This window comes from Gadus chalcogrammus, unplaced genomic scaffold, assembly GCF_026213295.1.
Source record: "Gadus chalcogrammus isolate NIFS_2021 unplaced genomic scaffold, NIFS_Gcha_1.0 GACHA108, whole genome shotgun sequence".
Classification (NCBI taxonomy): Eukaryota; Metazoa; Chordata; class Actinopteri; order Gadiformes; family Gadidae; genus Gadus; species Gadus chalcogrammus.
Window position 1 is genome coordinate 60,001 of NW_026613543.1, and position 25,000 is coordinate 85,000.

At 43.6% G+C, this 25,000-nt stretch overlaps 3 protein-coding genes and 1 long non-coding RNA gene across 4 annotated transcripts in view; 2 read left to right on the top strand and 2 right to left on the bottom strand.

Moving 5' to 3' along the window:
• The window catches only part of LOC130378873 (NLR family CARD domain-containing protein 3-like), a 26,820-nt gene extending 25,420 nt beyond the window's left edge, over nt 1-1,400 (bottom strand). The window contains exons 1-2 of the mRNA XM_056585479.1: nt 1,037-1,400; nt 722-811 (exon numbers count right to left, since the gene is read on the bottom strand). Coding sequence (XP_056441454.1) covers nt 722-811; nt 1,037-1,400 — 454 coding nt within the window. The remainder of the gene's footprint in view (nt 1-721; nt 812-1,036) is intronic.
• A 10,247-nt stretch (nt 1,401-11,647) lies between these two features.
• Nucleotides 11,648-17,957, bottom strand: LOC130378875 (uncharacterized). The gene is made up of 3 exons (XM_056585482.1): nt 14,473-17,957; nt 14,112-14,280; nt 11,648-13,908 (listed from the first exon to the last, which is right to left on the bottom strand). The coding sequence occupies exons 1-3, from the start codon at nt 15,746-15,748 to the stop codon at nt 13,779-13,781; spliced, it is 1,575 nt and encodes a 524-aa protein (XP_056441457.1). The 5' UTR covers nt 15,749-17,957; the 3' UTR covers nt 11,648-13,778.
• A 4,565-nt stretch (nt 17,958-22,522) lies between these two features.
• On the top strand, nt 22,523-23,290 carry LOC130378876 (uncharacterized). The gene is made up of 3 exons (XR_008894970.1): nt 22,523-22,565; nt 22,949-23,049; nt 23,134-23,290. It is a non-coding gene; the product is annotated as an uncharacterized LOC130378876 (long non-coding RNA).
• A 526-nt stretch (nt 23,291-23,816) lies between these two features.
• LOC130378874 (stonustoxin subunit beta-like) overlaps nt 23,817-25,000 on the top strand; it is a 1,345-nt gene continuing 161 nt past the window's right edge. The window contains exons 1-2 of the mRNA XM_056585480.1: nt 23,817-24,237; nt 24,599-25,000. The exon at nt 24,599-25,000 is cut by the window's right edge and continues 161 nt beyond it. Coding sequence (XP_056441455.1) covers nt 23,934-24,237; nt 24,599-25,000 — 706 coding nt within the window. The 5' untranslated portion in view covers nt 23,817-23,933. The remainder of the gene's footprint in view (nt 24,238-24,598) is intronic.

Genomic DNA, 25,000 nt, shown 5'->3' on the forward strand with positions numbered 1-25,000 from the left:
TCTAAATCGTTGAGGTCTGAAGATGGCTTTGTGATGGGCCTGCTGTTTATGACAGCCTCAGCCTCACACAGCAACGTATGGAGACCTTCTTCATCCAAAAGTTGTTCCTTCACGGTGACGTTCAGAACCTTTCTCACTGAACGGATCAACCGCTCCCAGCTTCCTCCATGGTGCGACCCTGTGTCAGCCGACCGAAAGTTGGTTCCGTTATCCGAGTACATCTCTCTGACTTGTCCTCTTCTGGCATGGTCAGCGGGATTCAGAGTGGTATTGACGTATCTCCACTGTGAAGTCTGTGAGTGCTCCAGGATTTCTGATATTCTGTTTGCAACGAAGGTCTTGAATCTTGTACGCTCGCTGTTCAAGTATTTAAGCACGGCCCTGCTATCTGTCCAAAAGATTGATTCATGAAGTTCCAGTTCAAGCTCTTTTTTCAGAATCTTGTCCATCTTGACTGCAACTGTAGCTGCAGTTAGCTCCATTCTTGGTATGGTTGGAGACTTTAAAGGTGCGACCCTGGCCTTTGCCATCATCAGGGTGGATTGAGCTTCTCCAGATGCAGTACGCAGTAGGAGATAGCTTGTTGTTCCATAAGCATCCTCACTTGCGTCCGCGAAGTGATGCAGCTGTGCGAAGACAGGTGGACCAAGCTGCTTAGTTTTAATGCATCTGTCAACTCCAAAATTCTCGAGCTGTTGCAAACTTGAGATCCATCTTTTACGGCTCTTGATGACTTCGTCTGGCAGATCTTCATCCCAGCCAAACTTCTGCCTGCATAATTCCTGAAGGATCTTCTTGGCGGGCAGTATCACTGGAGCGACAAAGCCAAGCGGATCAAAGATGGAACTGACGAGGGAAAGCAGGCCTCTCCTAGTGTGTGGTCGATCTTTGAGGTATATCTTGAACTTGAACTGATCTGATTCGGCACACCACTGGATTCCCAATGCTCTCTCCATTGGAAGGTTATCTTCATCAAAGTCCAGATCCTGAAAACCCTTTGCCTTTTCTTCTTCGGGAATTGAACTGAGAAACTTACGGCTGTTGCTCGACCATTTCGTCAGTCGAAATCCACCTCTTGCCAGCATGCTCCTCAGGTCGGCACAAAGCTTAATTGCCGTATCTTCATCAGTTGTTGACTTAAGACAGTCGTCTACGTAGAAATTTCTCTTGACTGTTTTGGCAGTTTCGTGACCGAAGTCATCCTCAAAATCTGTAGCACATTTCTGCAGTGCGAAGTTAGCAACACTTGGCGACGATGTTGCACCGAAGATGTGGACCAACATCTTGTGTTCAACCAGCTCTTGCTCGTAGTTCCCATCGGGCCACCAGAGGAACCTGAAGAGATCCGTGTCTTCATTGCTGACTCTGATCTGGTGGAACATGGCCTCCACATCAGCCATAACAGCCACACTCTCTTGTCCAAACCTCGTAAGGACCCCCAGTAGCGAGCTCGTTAGGTCTGGTCCCTGCAGGAGTTGCTGGTTCAGCGATGTTCCCTGAAAGCTTGCACCGCAGTCGAAGACAACACGTAGCTTTTGTTTGACTGGATGTCTGACTCCGTGATGAGGCAGGTACCAGGTTCTTCCTTCCGTTGGCTTATGCTCGGCACCGTTGAGTTTCACTGCATAGCCCCTCTTGAGAATGTCATCCATGAATGCAACATATTCCTTATAAAACTTGACATCTCGAGATAATCTTTTCTTTAGGTTCAAAGCCCGTTGCTCCGCAACCGCTCTGTTGTTGGGCATGCACAGGGACTTGCTCCTCACTGGAAGACAGACGCTGTAATGACCATCCACAAGTTTTGAAGATTCTGACACCATGTTGATAAACTGGTGATCGTCCTTGGACATTTCGATGTCTTCGTCTTGTCCTGCATCAGGAAGGTCCTGCTTGAACTGCAGCTGCCAAAGCTGTTCTAGCTTAGCTACGGAGATGCGATTTGCTGTGATTTCTGTCACTTTGTTTGCTTCTGTGTCATCACTTCCACCTCTGAGTGGTCCGTTTACCGTCCAGCCTAATACTGTCCTGACGGCGTATGGTCCATCATCCACACTGCTGATCACCTGTAACGGCTCCATTGCCTTGGGAACGTTAGCTCCGATGAGTAACCCAACCTCTGCTTGAATAGTTGGGAGATTCACCTCTTTAAGGTAGGGCCAACAGTTAACGTCCTCTTGGCGGGGAATATTATCCTTGGTTACAGGGATGGTTTTTTGTGAGAAGACCTCAGCAAGCTCAATAAACTGGTTGCAATCCAGGCTACTGATTTCCAGTCCGGTTACGATGCGGGTGTTGACGATAGATTCATTACCCATTGTTCTCAATGAGATGCTTGTATTGCGTCCACTCATGTTCAGTTGGTTAATCAGTGACTCTGTAGCAAAGGTCGCTGAGCTACCTGGATCCATAAACGCGTAGGTCGCCACTGCCTTGGATCCCTTTTGTGCCTTAACGTACACCGGAATGATTGAGAGAAAGCAATCTTCCTTACCGGCCCCTGTGACACCAAAAGTTTCCGTTATCTGTACAAGGGCGCTTGATATGGATTGTTGATCGCAGCTTTCCTTCGTTGTTTCGTCTCTGGAGGATTTAGCGTTCATGTGCAGCAGGGTAGGATGCGGTCGGGAGCATTCTCGGCATTGAGCCTTCTCCTTACAGCCGCTGCTCATGTGACCATGTTTCAAACACGCAAAACACAAACCTTTGCTTCTCAAAAAGTCAATCTTCTCCTTGTGTGGCCTGCTCTTTAATTTTCTGCAGACTGTTAGACTGTGTTGCTCTTCTTTGCAATAAACAAGGCTTGCCATAGGAGTTCACTGAAACGATTTGGGCATTTGGTGTCGCTTGTTTGTCGTTCTCCATCTCTTCTCTTCGGGTTTCTGGGGAAACAACTGTTGTTGTAAACACCTTCCTTGGTTTGAGTGTCTCTGTATATTGTGGGTTTGGCTTCTGTCGCACTGGGTTTCTCGTGCCTGCGTTGGGGTCTTGAATGTTTCCGTAAAGCGGGTGTAATATATATCTAACCTGCTTGTTGACAAAGTCTACAAAATCCTTAAACTTGACTCGTTTCTTTGTTTTTTCTTGTAGGTCGCAGGCAGACTTTCTCCATGCTTCCTTGAGCCTGTATGGAAGCTTGTTGGCCAGTGCTTTTATGTTAGCTGTGTTGTCCAAGTCTTCCATGTAGCTAATATCTGCCATTGTGTTGGAGCAGCCTGTGAGGAATAACGCGAAGGACTGTAGTGCATTGCCATCCTCTGGCTTGATTGTCTGCCAATCCAAAGCTTGATTTATGTAGGCCTCAGCTATCTTGTAGTCGTCACCAAAAAACTCTTTTAGCATTTTCTTGGCTCTATCATAACCTGCTGATGGTTCCATGTGAATGCAGCTCTTAACCAACTCATGTGGTGGTCCACTTGTGTACTGCAGCAGAAATTGTAGCCGATCACGGTTGTCATCAGTGCGGCTTTCAATTCCATGTTCAATAGATCTGATGAAGGTGTTATACTCAAGCGGGTCACCCTGGAATGTTGAAATGGTGAGATCAGGGAGTAAAGCTGCTTTGTGATTCTTCACAAGGTATTCTGTGACATTGGCTTGCTGTGACATTGCTTTGCATAAGCCATCGAAAACACGTTCGTTGTTGCAATCCATGTTCGGCGAAGGCGGGGCATTTCCCAGTGGTGCAGGCAGCATGTTGTGCTTAACCATGGGTGGTGATGAGACAAACTGCAATGGTGGTTGAAAGCTGGTTTTCACATTAGTTTCTCCTTTTTGTTCAATTTCAGCGCTGCTCATTTCCTCTTGTGTGTTTTCATATTTTTGCAAAACTTCGATTTTTGCATCTGATTCAGCGAGCGCTGTCTGCATTTCATGCATTTCCTTTCTAGCCTTCATAGCAGCCTCAAACTCAGCCTCTCGACACTTTTCTTCTGCTTCCCTGCATCTTTTTTCCGCACGCCAAACCGCTTCTTCCTTTTCTAATGCCAACTTGTCTGTTAAAGCTGCAGCCTTTGCCAACAATGATGCACGTTCCATTTCGGCCTTTATCCTGATTGTGGAAGATGAGGATGAGACGCTTCCAGTTCCAATTTGTCTGCGTTTAGTGGTCGAGCGGTTTGATGATCTAGATCTAATATCAGATTGCATCTCTTCCATGACACACTCTACAGCCTGCTCAGAGCGTTTCATAACATCCTTCATCCATTCCTCACTTTCCCAGAAGAAGGTGTTATTAGCTTCATTTTTAGGATCAAACCAAGTCTTTTGATCATCCAGAAACTCATCCTCAGCCATGAGTTGTTTCAAATAAGAATTTTGGTTGCAAAAATCTTGATGCAGATGATTAAAATCAACGCGCAATTTATTTTTAACAGTGTCGACATTTGCATCATCTTCCATTAATTGCCGGATTTGATTCTTCATGCTAGTGAGCTGTGACAGCTTGTGCCTTCGTGCATTTACTGCTTTAACTTTATTTTCTTCCAAAGCCTTCTCAGTCCTATTTACAGGTCGTTTTTTAAGTTCCTGTTCATCCATTGCAAGTGTCGGTAATATTATTTTTTACAAGTAGTAGGCTGATAATGTTCAAACACCTCTGAATAAGCCTTTCATCAAAAGCCGTTTATTTTCCTTATATGGACGTCCGCAGACTGATGTCGGGGCGAGTAGCTCATACACACGCGCACGTGCGGAGCGTCCGTGCCGTCATCGTGCGCTATCTTAATTAAAGGAGCAAAAACTTACGGTTGGTTTTTGACGGTTGGACCGTCGAAAGGGATCTTCTTGGATTTTATTTTCTTCCGTAAAACACCGAGCTCTCAGCGCCGCGTTTCCTTTGTCCAATATCCTTTCTCAGTCAGGCCGTTCCAAGATCCATTATTCCGTATGAAGAGCGAGTTTTTTGACTAATGTAGGATCAATAATATTTCTAATGTGAAGCTTCAGCTTGACGCTCCGTTTTCCCTTCAACGCATACCTCATCCAATATCCACGATAATAATCCACCGGACCACGACGTGATGTTTTAAAGGGTTTACTTGTCCAACGCAAAATACAAAAAACAATCCTTTTCCACAATGAAGTTCTAATTAGAGGTACGAGAACGAGAGAGAAATTGAGAGGTCAAAAAACTGTGTGGCTCCAAGCTTATTATCCTGACAGTAAGACCGGTAGTTAAAAACCAACTGTCACACACACACCAACTGTCACACTTCAAAATAAAGTGATTAAATGTGCGCGTACACCGAAAACATTGCAAGTGAATTACAAAATAAAATGCTATGCATTCGAAATTAACACAATTAACTATTATTATATTTACTATTATTTCACTTATGAAAATCCAACTGTCATTGTAAAATATGAATTTAAATAAAGCGAATAGGCATTTAGGCGCCTACAACGGTGTTGCTATCTACAGTTCCGTCCGGGAGTTTAAACTTGAACTTTCCGTGCACAGGGCCGACCATAGACAACATATAGATAGACGGAGCATTGGCTGCTGGGACGCGAGAAATACGGCCGCCATCTTGGAGTGGTCAACCGGGAGCAGCAACAGCAGCAGAAACAGGATGCCGGGCTGTTGTTCAGCGTATTCCTGCTCAAATCGGCGGACAATCCATAATAGGAATCGGGGGATTACTTTTCACAAGCAAGATTTAACATTACCGTACTATTGGTATAATTAGTATCGAATAATAAAACACGCCAAACCATGTGGCCTTTATCATAGCTACACGAATGACAAAAAACCGTATGAAAATCAGTGGTATTCAGTGAGGTATGATTAATTAAATGCGCTGACAGTTCATTGCTCCAGCCAAACGGATTACACTGAGTGGAGCGGATGACCACTCCAAGATGGCGGCCCCGCGTCTCGTCAGCGCCAGTAGGCGGTAGCATTCGATGCTCCGTCTATCTATAAGATGTCTATGGGGCCGACAGCGTCTTCTCTCGTCTGCCTCCATTTTGTTTCAACGCAAATGACGCACCGGGTCAAAGGGCACTATAGAAGTGCGATTAATGTTTTTTTTTTTTTTTTTTCTGTGATTAATTAATCGAAATTAACACGTTAATTTGATAGCCCTAATTTTATTCATATTAAAGGTTGTATCAGCGATTCTGATTGAAACAGAAAGTATCACATTAATCTGCTTCTTCCTCACGATCCGCTAGCAGCCCGTCCCATTAGCAGGCTGTCAAAAAAACGCGTCTCTCTAGGCAGCCTAGGCTACGAGATCGCACACAGAAACAAATGGTACTACCAACACCTCAAAATCAAAATATACAGTGTTCCAACCAGTCACAGACAAGGGGTGGGTGTTGTGGTGTTTCGCGCTTGTGCACGCGAAGTGGTAGCTACAAATTCCTGTTGCATTTTCATGCACGTTCATAAAATGCACGTCCATGATCATTTTCAAAACATAGGAGGGAGGGGCTAGCTGGCTCTGTTTTTTTGGAATCTCGCAACGGAAGTCAGGGCAACCAGAATCGCTAATACAACCTTTAACCAAGAGGCGGTGAATCCATCTCGGTGCAGTTCACCTTCTGGCCAACAGGATTAGGGTGAAGGAGACACAGGTGGGTGTGTGTGTGTGTGTGTGTGTGTGTGTGTGTGTGTGTGTGTGTGTGTGTGTGTGTGTGTGTGTGTGTGTGTGTGTGTGTGTGTGTGTGTGTGGCGGAGGTGTTGAATGGTTGAAGAGCCTTCGGTGCTCAACACACCACAACAAGCAGGCGAAAAGAGAAAGAGACCCAACACCAACCCAACCCCACTGAATGGACACATAATGAAAGGTTCCTTCAAGGTAGGTTTGTACAACCTAATTCATCCTTTCACCACAGTGACTGAATTAGACTTCCCAGAACTGTGCGTGTGTGTGTGCGTGTGGGTGTGTGCGTGTGGGTGTGTGCGTGTGGATGTGTTAAATAACAAAAATGAACGATGCTAACGTGTTCAATAGTTAACCGTCTTTCTGGGGCGCAGGCTTAAACCAGTAGAAACAGAGTGAAGCGTTTGAGTCTGCAGCCGTCAGAGCGGCCATGTTGAGTCAAACAGCGCTATGTTGGGGGGGCCATGACGGGGGTTACATCTTGACACGCTAAGACTGTGTGTGTGTGTGTGTGTGTGTGTGTGTGTGTGTGTGTGTACGTGCGTGTTATTGTGTGTGTGTCTGTTTATGTAAGTACGTGTGTGTGTGTGTGTGTGTGTGTGTGTTTGTGCGTGTGTGTTCGATGTTTGTGTGTGTGTGTGTGTAGCCTCGTAGATGGGTGGGGGGCAGTGTTCGAATTACGGGGGGTACCGGGGGGGTCTGACGGTCCCGATTGAGACTTCATACCCCCCAAATGGCATTAAAATGAAACTTTGGGGGGTACCGAGAATAATATATTTATTCTTCAAATTGCGTGTTTAAAAGTGTCTTCTTATTTCTTAAATGCGTTCGATGTTTACTATGAGTAATATACTGACATTAAAATTCAAACACCCTTGACCCTTGAATGGACTGTACCATTAACACGTCTTCAGCGGTCTTTCAACGTCTCTATGGCTTGACCTCAACTTGAACTCTTCGTCTGACTTTACCTTAAACTTGACGCGCTCACTACTTCAAGAACACAGACGAACAGGACACTGATGGACCGAAATGTCTAAGCTGTGAGGGGATCCACATATCTATTCATTGTTTGTCGGGGCTGTGTAATGATTCATACGTCCGGTCCATCCCACCAAAAAAGTTTTCCGCGAGCCAGAAGTCGCATTCGTACGGAAGCGTATTAGGGCCAGGTATAAGGGGGAAAAATATTGATTGGCAATTCGAGAATAAAGTCGACACGTCTAGAATAAAGTCGACATGTCTAGAATAAAGTCAACATGTCGAGAATAAAGTCGAAATGTCGAGAATAAACTCAACTCCTCTGGTCCATCATCACGTTAGCAACTGGCCGCCTTACCAATGTGTCTTTGGCGTACAGTTTCTGAAGTGGTGCAATCTGTCTATGGGTGCAACTACCTGATAGCTGTATCATATCTATAACGTAAAGCCTAATCTTTCATGCTTAACGTTACCAACCTAGCGGAATTCAACTCATAAACCTAGTCAGAAACTATTTTTGGATAGCTAGCTAACTACACTTGTCTTAGATGCTATTAAAGTCAGTGCTCTGTTTCTACCTTGATTGTCATAACGTTATTCAGCTATTAGGCTACTTAACTTGCGCTTACAGTTCTGCATGTTGATTCTTGTGTGAAATAGTATTTATTGTTACACTAGGCTCTATTGCTTGTAGCATCTCCTTTGTACGTCGCTTTGGACAAAAGCGTCTGCTAAATTACTTAATGTAAAAAACACCACAATAGGGATAGCACTACCGTATATTTATAACCTAGTTTCCTATGTACAGAGCCGCTTAAAAAACAACAAAAAAAAAAACATGTGACGTCAACACCATCCGTTTCAAAATGCTGACCCCCCCGAAGCTGGAGTGATAATTCGAACACTGGTGGGGGGGTCTCCCACTTCTCAGCGGGGGGAGCGAGAGAGAGAGAGAGAGAGAGAGAGAGAGAGAGAGAGAGGGGGAGAGAGAGAGGGGGAGAGACAGAGAGAGGGGGAGACAGAGAGAGAGAGAGAGAGAGAGAGAGAGAGAGAGAGAGAGAGAGAGGGGGAGAGAGAGAGAGAGAGAGGGGGAGACAGAGAGAGGGGGAGACAGAGAGAGAGAGAGAGAGAGAGAGAGAGAGAGAGAGAGAGAGAGGGGGAGAGAGAGAGAGAGAGGGGGAGAGAGAGAGAGAGAGAGGGGGAGACAGAGACAGAGAGAGACAGAGACAGAGACAGAGGGGGAGAGAGAGAGAGAGAGAGACAGAGACAGAGACAGAGACAGAGAGAGAGAGAGAGAGAGAGAGAGAGAGAGAGAGAGAGAGAGAGAGAGAGAGAGGGGGAGAGAGAGAGAGGGGGAGAGAGAGAGAGAGAGGGGGAGAGAGGGACAGAGAGAGAGAGAGAGCGAGAGAGAGAGAGACAGAGACAGAGACAGAGACAGAGACAGAGAGAGAGAGAGAGAGAGGGGGGGAGAGAGAGAGAGATAGACAGAGACAGAGACAGAGACAGAGAGAGAGAGAGAGAGAGAGAGAGAGAGAGGCCTGAGAGAGTGGGGCCCTCACCTCCAGGGCCGGTGAGGGCCCCAGGGGAACCCAGAGGGAGCAGGGCCCCGCGGGGGCCGTTGAGGTTGTTGTGGGGGTCCTGGCGGCCGGCTCCAACAGGCTGTCCCTGTGGTTGAGGCCCAGAGAGAGCACCACAATCTTGGTGTGGATCTTGGATGTTTATCTCAGACCTGTGTGACGTGTTGCTATTTGGCACCGGGATAACTCTCCATGTGGACGTCTGTGTGAGTGTGGGGAAGGAACCGACTCAGGGTTGAGTCACCGATGATCACTACGGGCTGGATGGATCAAATAGTCCAATCCCTAACTATATGCCCCGTAGGATCGTGTCTGGTCCTTTTGAACATCGTCTTGTTCGGTCGAGGCTTCGGGTCGGTGGTTCCACTCGGCCGTCGGCGCCCGGGAGTGACGGTGAGGTGACTTAACGAGGCCGAATTAAGGACGCGGTGGAGTCTAAGCTGCACAGTGCGCTGTGTGGTTGTGCTCGCGGACTGGACGGACAGCGGAGGAGACTTGGTGTTATTAGAGGGGGCTTCAGATTGGGATCGCTTTGTGGGACATTTCCCTTTGCTTTGACCCATCATCACGGTGTTCTGTTCAGCCACCTGGTTGAGTCTCTCCGCTGTACCTGTACCAGTCCGGGTCTGTGGTGGGGGCCGCTGCTTGGTGGGATCTACAGGAGGGGGAGGAACAGAGTGTGTGGGGGAGGGACCGAGATCTAAATATATTGAGGGGGAGACCAGGGTAACTAAGTGGCTGAGATGATGTGTGTTAATGTGTGTGTGGAGGTGTATAGATTAATTAATATATTGTGGCTGAGCTGATGTGTGTTAATGTGTGTGTTAATGTGTGTGTGTGTGGAGGTGTATATATTAATTAATATACTGTGGCTGAGCTGATGTGTGTTAATGTGTGTGTGGAGGTGTACATATTAATTAATATATTGTGGCTGAGCTGATGTGTGTTAATGTGTGTGTTAATGTGTGTGTGTGTGTGTGTGTTAATGTGTGTGTGTGTGTGTGGAGGTGTATACATTAATTAATATATTGTGGCTGAGCTGATGTGTGTTAATGTGTGTGTGAAGGTGTATATATTAATTAATATATTGTGGCTGTGCTGATGTGTGTTAATGTGTGTGTGGAGGTGTATATATTAATTAATATATTGTGGCTGAGCTGATGTGTGTTAATGTGTGTGTGGGGGTGTATATATTAATTAATATATTGGGGCTGAGCTGATGTGTGTTAATGTGTGTGTGGAGGTGTATATATTAATTAATATATTGTGGCTGAGCTGATGTGTGTTAATGTGTGTGTGGAGGTGTATATATTAATTAATATATTGTGGCTGAGCTGATGTGTGTTAATGTGTGTGTGGAGGTCATTAACTTTTATCTGTTTTATTACATTTTTCATATCTTTTGCCCCTTTTAACTGAACTAAGTGCTATGATCTCTTAGTTATAAACAGATTGTATGAACTAAACAGGCAGATCGAATATTGAACGATCGATTTTGTCTATTGAATGATATCACACTTCTCAGACACCGCTGCGTAGATGAACAGCTGATAGGTGCAACTCTAGTTAAAGCGAAACGAGCTGCGTCAATTCAATTCGTGGTAATTATTTTATTACAACTTAGGCTAACTCTGTTTTGGACTACAGATGACTGTCAAAAGTCCAAATCTTAAAATCGTTTATGCTCCCAACACATCTACAAATCTCTAAAATCGTTGAATAAGACCGACTATAGGCTACACAACGTTTACAAAAAACATTTGCCTATCTTGCAAAAATGACACCTAGCTAGCGTTTGCCACCGTCAGTGTGGAATAAAACAACAAATGCTTCATATTGGTGTAACGTTCTGTTATTTGTTTGATGAAAAAATCTAAACTTAATGAAACTAATAGATTGGTAAAGAAATGCAAGTCTCGTGCATTTATAATTGTATCGCTGTGTTTTGAATAGTCACCTACCATAATAACCTCCAAGTGCAGCTGAGCCGAACGTAACATCTTCGTGGCGTGCAGTGAGTCCCGTTGTTACACCGAATTCTGCGACCCACCGAAAAGTGTGACCCGAGGGGGCGCTCTTGAATAATGTGCAACTCGCGCTCCAGACATCCACCAGCACGCAATTTCCGGCGTGTGGGTGGATGTTTCTGTCTGCAGCGGAAGTGCGTGTGGGTGGATGTCTGGAGCGTCTGGGTGGATGTCTGCAGCCAGACCCCTCTCACCTAAATGTTATATGTTGTAACATTATGGGCAAAATGTAATTATATTATGTGCTCAGAAATGTGTTCCATTATCGACTGGGGTTTCCACATTATAGCTACACTGTAAAAAAAATCCTGTTGTTTTTACAAAAAAAACTTGGCAGCTGTGGTTGCCAGAATAATTTTGTAGAAAATACAGTGAAAATGTTAACCACTTTACAGAACAAGCTGTACATTTTACAGTTTAAAACTGTAGTAATTTACATTACACCCGTAAATATAACAGCTATTTTCTACTGAATTAACATGCCGAAGCTGCTGTTAAAACAAATTATTTCTGTGATATTTACATGCAATTATTGCATATATAACAGCTCCTTTCTGCTGAATTAACATGCCGAAGCTGCTATTAAAACAAATTATTGCTGTGATATTTACATGCTATTGTTGCATATATAAAAGCTCTTTTCTGCTGAATTAACATGCCGAAGCTGCTATTAAAACAAATTATTTCTGTGATATTTACATGCTATTGTTGCATATATAAAAGCTATTTTCTGCTGAATTAACATGCCGAAGCTGCCGTTAAAACAAATTATTTCTGTGATATTTACATGCAATTGTTGTAAATTGTATGTTTACGCCCATTCAATTTGACAAGAAATATCAACCTAATAACCTTTTTTGACTGTTAAAGTCTCATTATAACGCAGTTGTTTTAACCAAATTTCATTGACATTTTTACTGAAAAGTTTTATAGTAAAAATACCTAAATACTGCAAATGTATTTATTACAAAGGGCGTAAAAAATAGTTTTGACTCCAACCGAGTATTAATCTAACAGTGAAACTGCCTAAAAATAAATGTTCACCACTTGCTACAATCAGATCTCAGCAGAATACTAACTTTTCTAAACATTACAGGCGGATTCAATATTTCAGACATTTGTCTTTTAAACTGCAGTGCCATCTTTTGTAAATGTTTGCCCTTTACAAAGAATTTGGAAAACAGAGTTAACAGTGTTCAAAATGACTAGGTTAGTGCACTTAAAGAGGAAATAAATCAAATAACTTGCCTTTCCAGGAATTTATTATTCTCACAGAAGGTAACATTTTACATTTCCAAACACTCATAATGTACTTCACAAGCACAATAAATGACATTTGAACAATTAGTTGCCATATTGTTGGTACTGAAAGAGGAACGATAAAGACAGATTTTCCGACAAGTAGAATTCTTAACACCCTTCAAAGATGGAGTCAGCATAATACATTAGAACATAAGATGAACTTTGTGTACAGTGATAATTTAGAGGGAAAACTAAGGTCACGTTCACCTTTTCAAATGGTATTCTTACTATTTGTGCATTTTTAGAATAGCTTCTTAATTTTCGAATTAGAAATATACAAAATGGCCACTTTCTTAAAACAAGCCATACTAATACTAATGAGGAAACACAAAAAGAAAACTTTACAATTGCATACAAATTCTGTAACTTTTACTGACTGTTTAAAAGGTAATTCCGATGTAAAAAGGATTTGGGATGTTTTGTTATGATAACGAGTAGAAACGTTCGTTTTGGACCACAAAAACCGCAGATACACATTCTTTAGTTGGCTGTTTTTAGCTTATTCTATCAAAACGCTATAAACTTGGAACAATGGGGGCACTGGTTATGGTAACGCTATTTTGAACCACTTAAAAGGCTAAAAGTAGCGCAACATTTCTTTGGTAGTATAATAAGGGTCTTAAGATATAAAACGAGGCATTGAGAACTTTGTAAGTGTACAGATTGTCTATTAAAAAGGACATTTTATAAACACAATACAATAAGTAGATCACCCGTCAACGCCATTTTGTTTTTAAGACTCGATAAGTAGATTGACGAACACAGAGCTTGCGTGTTGCTGACGGATGTCATAATTTCTGTGCTCGTCAATCTACCTATCAAGTCTTAAAAACAAAATGGCGTTGACGGGTGATCTACTGATGGTATTGTGTTTATAAAATGTCCTTTATAATAAACAATCTGTACACTTACAAAGTTCTCAATGCCTCGTTTTTAAGACCCTTATTATACTACCCAAGAAGTGTCGGGCTACTTTTAGACTTTTAAGTGGTTTAAAATAGCGATTTAGTTTTTACCATAACCAGTACCCCCATTGTTCCAAGTTTATAGCGTTTTGATAGAATCTGCTAAAAACAGCCAACTGAAGAATGAGTCTATATGCGATTTTTGTGCTCCAAAACGAATGTTTCAACTCGTTATCATTCAAAACATATCCCAAATCCTTTTTACACCGGAATTACCCTTTAAGCCTGAAATACAAAGAACATAATGGGCTGATATAAACCTTCAAGCTGTGAGTGGCATGCCATACATCTTACTGAGTCTTACTAAGTCCATGTTCAGACATCGCACCATTCATTATCCGAAAGATCCTGGATCAAGGTGAGGACCCTTGGGTTCACGTGAAGACGGGATGTGTGGGTCTTCTCCACTTTAGTGCCCTTCTCTGGGTTGATGGAGAAAAAACACCTTGGAGAGAGAAAAAGAACAACAGAAGACTGTATAAATAGAAATGCTTTATCTACTGTAAAACACTCATTAATCTTCAAGCCATCATGTTCAAACGGCACCTATAAAATTAAAATGTCTCCTATCCGGAAAAAGCAGCTACTTTAGATTAGTTTCAGATCAATAGCGACAATGTTGGTAAAAGCCAAGCACAAAAGACACACCTTTGCAGAAACTCCAGCGTTGATGCCAGCTCTGACGGGTAATGAATGTTGAAACAATAGAAGCTCCCAAACATCAAGCACAGGGCAGAAATGAATGAGGGGATGTGGTCGTTGACGATATTTCGATCCACGCTCAGCATGGTTCGCCTTGAAGAAAAGCAGGATTGTCCTAAAGAGGAAAAAATCATAACATTAAAAGGCATGTCTTCCTGAAACATTTAAAACTTTTTAAGCACTTTTCTTTAACAGTTTAAGGTCTGTTAAATTGCTTAACATAGATACAGTGTGTTGTATATAGGTGGAGAGTGAAATGTAGCCTTTTAAGGCAAATTTGACTAAATTACTGAGAAAAGATACTTACCACACACAACAATGGTAGGGGTCAAGTGGACTTTTTCCATCTGTATTTCCTCGGCCAGACACGTGTCCTCCACGTAACAGAACATCGCGTCTTCTTTCTTATTGAAGTATGACAACAGAAGCAGCACCATCTCTTTGACGTCTTCAGAGAGACCACACAGCTCTCCTCTCATCGCTTTTAACTTTGTTAAAGCCTGTAGGAACCTTTTGTTCTTGTGGACAGCAACAGTGTTCAGGTAGTTCAGGAGTCGTTTCCCTTTCATATCCAGATTCCTCGAGAACGTTTCTTGAAGCCCAATTCCGGTGAGTTCCCTGAAGTGGACTGCCATGCCAAGTTCCTCAAAGAAAAATGGCCACTGTTCCAGGAGATGCTTGATGTTTTTCCCTTGGTTAACTTCTTTACGCTGGGAGTAGAAAGCGTTCTTCATTAGGCTTTTGAGCTCCTCTGAATTAACGTCCGGTCTCTTCATTTTTTCTCTCTTTTCCTTCTGGCTCTCTGGGGTCTCTCCAAGAGGAAGGAATTTTGGATCCCAGGTTATGCACCCATAAGTGTCCTGGATCGCTGCTCTCTTTTCTGGGGGGACTTCATCTGTGTCAGTATCATCAGTGCAATACCTTCGCTTTCTTATTTTTGGGGTTGTTGATCGCTTCATATTCTCGATTCGGTTTTGCAATTGCTTAACAAGAGAGTGATACCCTTGCCCAATCACGTCTCCTTCTATGACGTCTTGCAATGATTTGGGATATTTTGATACCATCTTTTTTGCAACTTCAATAGAGCTCCTTCTACTTATGCAGGAACTTTTTTGTGTCATCTCTTGAACCACAAGGCGGACCATCTCCCTTCTCAGTCGTGGACTTGGTCGCTTTTCTCTCTCCAAAGTCTGCGTCAATTCCTCTGGGAACTTATCCCACGGAATCACAAAGGTATCCACCCAGTCGACATGAGGGCTTTGGCTGCTGTTTGAAGAGGTTGGAGTTGAACTTCCTGGTGAAAGAGACTGCAAGGATGGAGGAGGTCCTGGTGAAGCATCAGATGAGCTGCTGGTTGTAATACTTGACTTCCATCTCTGTTTCAAGACAGCAACGACTTTTCGTGCTTGAATTGGCCTCAGCGCAGACAGCAAGTCAGCTTCCTCAATGAACTGGAAATCATCACAGGTCTCTACCCCAAGGGATTGCAAGTGCTCTTCTAAAACATCTTTTATCATCTCTGGAAGGTCAGGCAAGACCTCAGTGATTGCGGAGCGTAGAAACGATTGCTCCAAGTCAGTCATATCTATAATCAAAGAAGAATGACAACTGAAGAGAAATAAGTTATTCAACACATAGTTAAGCTGAAACTCTACTTGCTTGAAAAGTGTTATGTGAGTGATGATTTAGACATTTATGCATCTTAAAAGGAAAGCCAAGACCACTTTCAATAAGCTTTCAAATGGTGTTTTTGTATTTCTACCAAGCATACTATTTTTTGAATAGTTTCTTAATCTCACTGGCCAGGATCATATTTATTTCGACAACACACTGTGTTTTAGGGGAATGACTTGTAACCCGTTCACAATGTATGATGGTAATGGGTAGAAATCTACCAAGTCATTCATGTTAAGACATTGCATCCTTGTACTCCGTTTTGTCACTGAGTACATATGGTATTCAGAAAGATAGACAGCTTCATGTACATCAATGACAAAATACACAGCCGCTTCCTTTTTAATCAGAATGATGACAAGTTCTCCAAACTCCATGGACTCATCATTTTTTGACACAAGGAAATTCCCTTTTTTATATGATGTGCCTTTATACTGTATGTTGGTGGAAACAGTAGTATTGTTTTCATCAAAGCCAAACTCTCCGACTGCATGTTTAATTGCGTCACTGTAGAGGTTGGGGTAAAAGATACAGCTGTCTTTGACTTGCAGGAGCTGAGTGCATCCTGGCCCAACTGCAAGATATGCCTGAAACAGCTGATGTCGTTCAGCTAAAGTCAGACAGATGTTTTTGAAGTTTTTCAAATGCCTGGCACATCTTTTGAAGTAGCTGTGTTTACTTTCAAAACGCATCGTCCATACTCTGATTAAAGGGCCAAATTTCAAGATTAGTGCCGGATAGTGCCGCATGAAGTGGTGTTTTGGTTTGAGTGTAGTCTCAGTGTAGCAGGGTTAATGCTTCCCACTTGCCATTGCCAGCGAGATCCTTGCGCTGGCTGTGGTAGTGGGAGCCTTGGTTGGAGTGCTAGAGCTCCCCCTAGCGGAATGCGGGGGTTGTATTGTACGTTGCTGCCTCCTCTCCTCAGTCTATGTATACCCCGGCTGGGAGAGGTAGGTAGTCAGAGCAGTTAAATATGAATCCACACTTTGGCGATGTATTACGGGAGTCTAATTGTACATAATACTGTATTAATACTTGGTTGCTTGTACATATATATATTGTGTTCCTTGGAATCGGTTATTACATTTAAATGGACTTTAGGCTTAGGATCGCTAGCTTGGCTACCATGTGCTTTGGTCGTAGCTACTTAGCTAGCGTGGACTTCGCCAAGAATGTGTAGGCTACTTCAGCTTGTCTTTCTCCCATGTTAGGCTGCCATTGTGAGGGTTCTCAACGAGCATTTCCCCATGTTAAATATTCCACCAGGTATGTCACCAAACGCCCATTCAAATATTAATTTGTTTAATGTGATATTTATTTCCATGTAAATGGCTAGTCTATGTATACCCCGGCTGGGAGAGGCTGCCATTGTGAGGGTTCTCAACGAGCATTTCCCCATGTTAAATATTCCACCAGAATAAACGGCTGGCTGCCAATGGTTCCATCGTGGTCTCAATCACAACGCAACGAGAGAGTACGCAACCGCTACACTGGGACACTGAATTCCTCCAAAATTCAGATTCCAACAAACAATTTAATGTTTGTTTCACAGGTACGTAATAGGCACACTTTTCCATCATATTTTCATAATTTCCTAAAGTTAGTTTTTTTGGCTCTATGTATTTGAACATCTTCTTGAATGTTTGAGCTCTTGCGTATGTTGTTCTAAGTGGTGACACAGAGAGAACTGATGACACAGAGAGAACAGATCTGAATCCTTCACAAAATCACATATTTTAGCAATAGCATCTTCTGGAAGACGCATGTCATTTTTCAAAAGTGAATTAAGTTTACAGGGCTGTCACGTATACCTACTGAATTCATAACAGCACAGGATAAAAACACATCTTTGATAACACATTTGTAAACACAACAAGAGGAAGCTCCGACACACAAGTGCGGCTGTCTTTTACACATTAACAATAACTGCTCGGAGCGCGATATGCGGAGCGCATGTCGTCCATGGCACACACAGCCTATATAAACGAACAATCTGTGAGGCCGACCTCCAACACGGCATGCTGCTCTTTTTATTCCTTACGGAAAGAAAATTACAAGTAGTCTCGCAGCTCTCCGTTACCGTTGCAGCTGCTTGTGTCAGCCGTGCTGTATAAGTCCCCAAACAGTCTGCCCATCGCGCCCAGCGCAGCAGCGGACTTTTCTCCCTGTCCAGAGTCGGCTCCAGAGCAGATCTACTGGAGGGGCATGGGTCGCCAGCGGGGGGGCACTGCCTTTTGTGAAATATTTTAACGCAAAAAAAGGGGGAGGGCTGTCGTGGATGCTAAACGCAAATAAATGGAGTTTAACCACCTCTGCTATGTCATAAATAGTTTATTCACATCAACAGTTTATGAACCTCCAAAAAAACATTAAGTAGGCCTGGCACTGTTTATAAACCTAGAGAACAGCCTCCACAATAATCAAAAACACCCCTGACAACATATAAGCTTTAAGCCCAGTTCAGACCAAAGATTCACCTTGCAACGGCTTGCAACTCGCAACTCCTTGCGACTCTACGGGCTGCGACGTTCTAAAACTGGGCCGTTCACACCATAGACATCATATGGTTCACACTGGCTGCAACACGCTGCAACGGGCTGCGACGCTAGGTGGTTTCCCTAGCAACTGTGAACGCTCTGGCACAGCTGAGAGCCGCAACAGCATTATTTGCGTAGGTTAGGTTAGATTAGTTAGGTTTGCAATTAGTTAGGTTTGCAATTAGTTTTATTTTTATTTTGCTTGAGAGTAGGCTAGAGTTACTGTGTTTTGTCATTCTCCGGATATCGGATATTTCAATCGGATATTTTTATGCTGGAGTGGACAGTACGGTACCGGGAGAGTAAGGCCGTGACGTACAAGTTGTTCTGTGCTGTGATTGGCTGAAGAGAAATAGTTAAATTGCCGCGTTCTAAAACTGGACCTTGCGATTTCCACAGCATTAAGAAGACCCGTGTAATATAAGGGATAATGTATAGAACGCCGGTCATTATCGGGAAAATAAATAAAATAATGACCTGTGGTAGGAGGGGCATTAATGACCGCTAGGGGGGGCACGGCCCCCAAATGCCCCCCCTGTCGTGTGCGATCAGTGTCGGTCTCCGTTTCAGTGAGCTCGTGTGAGAGGCTTTCAGTCACGAGATGTTTCTGTGCAGGGGAAAGGTGGACTAACCGGGAGAAGCGGGGATCCAGGAGGGCCGCTTTATTGAGGAGAAGCCACTCGCCGTTCTCTTCTTTATAGCGCATTTTTACAGTTCGAATGGAGAATTACACTTCGAATTCGAACTTTTCACCCCACCTTCGAACGAATATTCGAACTTCGAATAAAAAGTGACAGCCCTAAAGTGTACTCCTGTCCTAATGTATGCACTTTTTGCATTTCTTCAACAATCGTCTGGATTGTTGAGTTTGGAAGGAGGAGCTGTCCTTGCAACTTTAGGTAGAATAAACATATATTCCTTAGGTAAGTGTCATTGAAATTCTGTAGATATTCACTGCTTTCATTTGTATCCCCATTTGTGTTCTGAGGGGCATCCTCACATGCACTGACAGCAGAAGCCTGGGATATAGTTTCTCTGTACATATCTCTTACACTATCCACAGAAAATGCTCTATGTTTCCTGGAAATATGAGCAGTAAATGATGACTTCACAGTGAACCTGTTTTCAAAACCAGTTACTGGACATGCCACATGTCGCCCCTCCAGTAAATGCTCTTTTAGGTGGGATATAAGTTCGTTCACTGTGTGAAATTGGCGCTCACACAGAGAAATTGCACATTTTAAATTTGCCACAGCGGCCGTAGCAGTAACAGAGGGAACAGGCACATTGTGAGCCCGATAGAAGTGAGCTTTAAAAGCTGCGTAGGTCGAAAATGTCCGCTTGCAGTTGGCGCCAAAACATTTGAAAAAACAACGCGGTTCATTTCTGTGAACTCTACAATGCAACACAAACCCTCTCAATGTCTGCAGTGTTTGACTACAAAACGGGCAGACAATCATTTTTAGCTTATTAACATTACCGACTGTTTTGCTTGGCTCGGATGATTGTGGAAAAAAAACACACCTCTACTGAACATAAAAAACAAGTGAGCTGAATGAGTTCAGCAACAGATAGCATGAACACACCGTGGACTAGTTAACCCCTCCGTCCGTCTGAGTCATTACTCTGAGTTTTGTATATCCTTGACTAAACAGAAACTAGTATATTTCTGTTAAACAACTCATGATTTCAAGAATTAAGAAAATGAATTGTTACCAGCTATTCAGAGGGTAGTTCTTCAAGTAGCCGTGTCATGGACCTGAGACGTGTTCACAAGACTTCGGTCACTGCGCGCCGCAGACTGCTTGGTGCGCGCCTGCGCGGGATACGAGACGTGAACTTGTCAAAACAGCTGCTCATGCGATCATTTGTAATCCAATGAAAGAGCAGAAAACCAGTCTAGTGCGCTGTGATTTGTTGAGGAAGATTTCAAAAGGTTTAAATTCAAACACAGCCGTTTTTTTTTTGCGGGAATGTTAATTGGTTCCATTTTAATATTACTTTTCTTATGGCTACTTTTCCTTATTGATCATTTTATCTATAGCCTATTTTACAAAGGGTCATTCATATGTTCCAACAGCTCTATTTTCCCACTCCTACAGCCCTATCCCACATTACTACGTTTAATCAATTTCAACAGAGCAGATCGAGCGGGGCAGGAAGTGGAAAAGTAAAAGCCATAAAGCATCTGGTCAATTTTCAAAATAAAACACAAAACTCAGCTCATGTAGCCTATCACGACTTCACATCAACATTACGTCATTTTTATAAGGGCAAAGCGTGGCATTTAATTGCAGTAGTTTTGGGAGTGAATGGTGAGTACATTAGGTTTAGGATTATCGCGTGATCTCGTGATCTCGCGTGAATACGGCTGGCTCGCAAGGCAGCGCTACGCTGCCGTTCCGCGCCCGGTGGAAATTGACGCAGGGCAGAGTTCGCAGCCGTCATTCATATTCATACGTCATATTGATGAATGGCCATGGATCGTGTGTGGCACTATATGCCTATACTCACATCTAGAATTTAATAGATCATTCTCGTTGCTTCGAGGAAGTCTGGTGGTCTCTGTATATAATAAATAAATACATTTATTGATTTACAAAGTTCACTTGTCTTTAACTAACAAAAAAACACTAACTTAATCAAGGAAAATTCGATTGTTAAATAAAATAGAACTTCAATTAGTAGTTCACAATTCGTTATTCAGACTTAAGGAACCTTTTACTAACCTGACACTTGCCAGATTCCACCGAGCTCCACTCATCCTTCAAATGTTTGTGCTAGTAGAAGAAAATCACAAGTCTGCTCAACTTGGGAGCAGCAGGTTAATCAAGTTTTCCATTATGGAGGTCTCACCAGTGTTTAGTTTTGAAACATTCCTCCTCAGTAGCAGCACATCAGATCCTCAGGGGCTTGAAGTCTCAGGAAAGGTATGGTTTTGTGTCGAGGGTTGAAAACAGAAGTTCCTCAAGATACGAAGCAAGTCACATGTCTGGGAATATGCATCCCGGTCTAGAAGAGCCATACCAAATATCGTCTAGAAAAAATAACCCGTAATTTTTTAGACAATTCCTATTAACCTAGTTTTATTGTTTTTATCCGTAAATTTGACGACGCCTACGGTTTTCTTCGGTTTAAGAAAAAACGGGCAAAAATCATTATTTCAACAGTTAATTGTTGTAACTTGGACAAAATTGTATTGCTATTTGTATTACTGTTTTTTAGTGTTTTAACTACAGGAATCTGTTAATTTTACACGTAAATATTATTATTTGAACATTTTTTTACACTAATATTAACCGTTTTCTTTGGTTTAGTATTTTTCAAAAAAATATTGTAACATAAACGTGGCTTTATAGTTTTACTATTTACAGTTTTTTTATGTCATGATTTCACAGGTTTTTACTGTTTATTTCACGGACATTTTTTACAGTGTATGGGTTTAATTACAACTCGAGGCTGAGCGTGCAATGCGCGCGCTCAACCTGTAATAATAGCAATGATAATGATCATTATTGTATTTGTTAGAATTTGTGTTAGGCCAACTAATATGAATAATTGTAACAATAGCAACGATAATGATATTGATAACTGTAGTTATTGCTATTTTAATTAGTATTAATATTATTAATACTAATAATATTAATTATTAGTATTAATAATTATGGACTTTGTGTTTGGTTGGCTGTGGGTCCTGTGATGCTTAGAGACGATGTCGTTCTGTTTTAGAGCTCATATCTTCTGTATTCCTCTGTCCTGTCCTAGACTAACCGTAGAAAGAGGGGAGAGAGCACTTACTGGATGAACTCGGCGAGGGTTTTATCCAAGTTATTAAATCAATCGCGTCATTAACATTTATTTCAAAAACACCCTCTGCTTCTGTGATTCATATTGTGGTCTACTAAGGTCAGGTTTCTATTGTCGTCTATTGAGGTCATGCTTCTATGTGGTCTGTTAAGGTCAGGTCTCAGGGTTGTGTGTTCGTAACGAAGACCGTAAGATAAGGAGTTCTCTGTTTGTTCAGGATGTTCTTTTACATTCAACAGATGAATTGACACTTCAGGGCTGGATGTTTCACGACAAGAGTCTCTACCGCGTTTCTACTACTAAGAAGGGCTGGAGGGCCAGTAGAGAAGACTGTCAGTCGAGAAAGGCAGACCTGGTGGTCATCAACAGCAGAGAAGAACTGGTGTGTGTGTGTGTGTGTGTGTGTGTGTGTGTGTGTGTGTGTGTGTGTGTGTGTGTGTGTGTGTGTGTGTGTGTGTGTATGTGTGTGTGTGTGTGTGTGCGTGCGTGCGTGTGGGAGAGACCAATTGTTTTTGTGAGTGAGTGAGTGATTAAGAAAGAGAGAGAGAGAGAGAGAGAGAGAGAGAGAGAGAGAGCAACATTGTGTGAGAGAGAGAGAGAGAGATGGAGAGAGAGAGAGAGCAACATTGTGTGAGAGAGAGATTGTGTGTGTGTGTGTGTGTGTGTGTGTGTGTGTGTGTGTGTGTGTGTGTGTGTGTGTGTGTGTGTGTGTGTGTGTGTTCATCTGTGTTGCATAACAACAGATGCTATTACCTTTGGAAACAGGCGTTTGTCAGCAGATTGATGGATACTTCCTGGATTGGACTGAGTGATCGAGAGAAAGAGGGGACCCACAAGTGGGTGGATGGTACCCCCATGACCTCAAGGTAAGGCTGAAGACTCTGTTCAGCAGCATCTCTTCTCTGAGAGTGACAGACTGACCTCCACTGTCTCCTCCTCGTGGTTCTCAGTTGGAGACACGTTAAACCACGCGATGACGGCGGAGCAAGAGACTGCGTCGTAGCAGGGGAGGACGGCTGGTCTGAAGAACCGTGTAACAGACTGCACCACTGGATCTGTGAGAAGGTCCTAGACCTGGATCATCTGGAGGCTGAGCGGAACAAAGAGGGTCCGTAGGCTTTGTTTGTGTTCATGAGTGGAGAACGGTTCCTCCTTTCTGTTCTCTGTGCTGTAGATACAGTAAATACACTCTTTAAGAGTTCAAAGGTTGTTGGATGTGTTTAGGTCTACCAAGGTCAGGGTTCTATTGTGGTCTACTGAGGTCAGGTTTCTATTGTGGTCTACCAAGGTCAGGTTTCTATTGTGGTCTACCAAGGTCTGGTTTCTATTGTGGTCTACCAAGGTCAGGTTTCTATTGTGGTCTACCAAGGTCTGGTTTCTATTGTGGTCTACTGAGGTCAGGTTTCTATTGTGGTCTCCTAAGGTCAGGTCACAAGGTTCAACCCTTTCTGGGTTCACCTGCACTAGTTTCTATTGGAGCTGCTGAACGGTTTGGCGTTCTTCTCTTCATGCTCCGCCCCTGACCCGTTAATCTCTTCGTGGAGTGACTTCCCCTCCCTGGGTAATCTTTGTGGACACTGCTGTGATACTCAATCATGTATGAAAAGGCAGGTGAGAATACTGGGTGTGAATCCCCTGGGTCGCCCTCTAGTGGACGGGTGTTAGGAGAGAGTGAAGGGTCTGACGCTGCATCTCTAGATCCGTGTTGTAGACGTTCACTCCTCTCCTCCTGGTTTCTTCAGGTTCAGTGATGCCCACGGAGGAGGAGGAGGAGGCCCCCAGCATCACAGAGTTCCACTCCTCTACCCACGTGTTGCCCGTGGGCCAAACGGCCCGCTACACCTGCCACGCCGGCGGCACGCCGGAGCCCACAGTAGAGTGGCTCCACAACGGCAGGCCCCTGGTGAGGGACGGCACAGACGACCAATCAGAGGCCTGGGTGGAGAGGGGCTTCCTCTTCGTCAGAGGTGGGAGGTACGGCGTGAACACGGTCTGCTGCATGGCGAGCAACAGCGCTGGCACGGCCAATCACAGCGCTGAGCTGCTTGTCTTTGGTAAGTCCTGGATCCAAGGAGAGATGTTTGTTGTTGATGTAGCAATAGTGTAACTATCATCACATGACCCCCCCCCCCCCCCCCCCCCCCCCCAACACATGTCATGTTCAGGAGAACAGTACTAGTGATGAATGAGTGTATTCATAACACTGTTGTTGATGTTTTCATAATATTGTTGTTGATGTATTCATAACGTTATTGTTGAGGTGCGTGTATCTATGTATGTGTACATATGTATATGTATGTATGTGTTCATATCTATGTATATGTACACAGAGCGCAGGAGAACAGTACTAGTGATGATGATGATGATGAGGATGAAGAGCGGTTCAGCAGCTCATCATGTCTGGTTCTCCCTCAGATGCCTGTGACCTCACACTGGACCCCAACACGGCCCACAGAGACCTCTCTCTGTCTGAGGACAACAGGAAGGTGACGCTGGTTGAAGAGGACCAGTCGTATCCGGATCACCCAGAGAGATTTGACTCCGTGCCCCAGGTGTTGGGTAGAGAGGCTCTGACTGGCCGCTGTTACTGGGAGGTAGAGTGGGAAGGACGGGTTGATATAGGAGTGACATACAGAGGAATCACAAGGAGAGGACGGGGTGGTGACAGCGGGCTTGGACTGAACAACAAGTCCTGGGGTCTTGATTGTTCTGATGATCGTTACTATGCCCGGTACAACGATACAGAGACAGACCTCCCTCTCCCCCCCGCTGGCTCCACCAGAGTAGGAGTGTATCTGGACCGGCCTGCTGGCTCTC

Excerpts from the sequence above, each read along its gene's own strand:
- LOC130378875 (XM_056585482.1), bottom strand. The coding sequence starts at position 15,748 with ATGACTGACTTGGAGCAATCGTTTCTACGCTCCGCAATCACTGAGGTC. Across the intron at positions 14,281-14,472 it reads CCCTACCATTGTTGTGTGTG|GACAATCCTGCTTTTCTTCA; the intron begins GTAAGTATCTTT and ends TTTCCTCTTTAG. Across the intron at positions 13,909-14,111 it reads ACGCTGGAGTTTCTGCAAAG|GTGTTTTTTCTCCATCAACC; the intron begins GTGTGTCTTTTG and ends TCTCTCTCCAAG.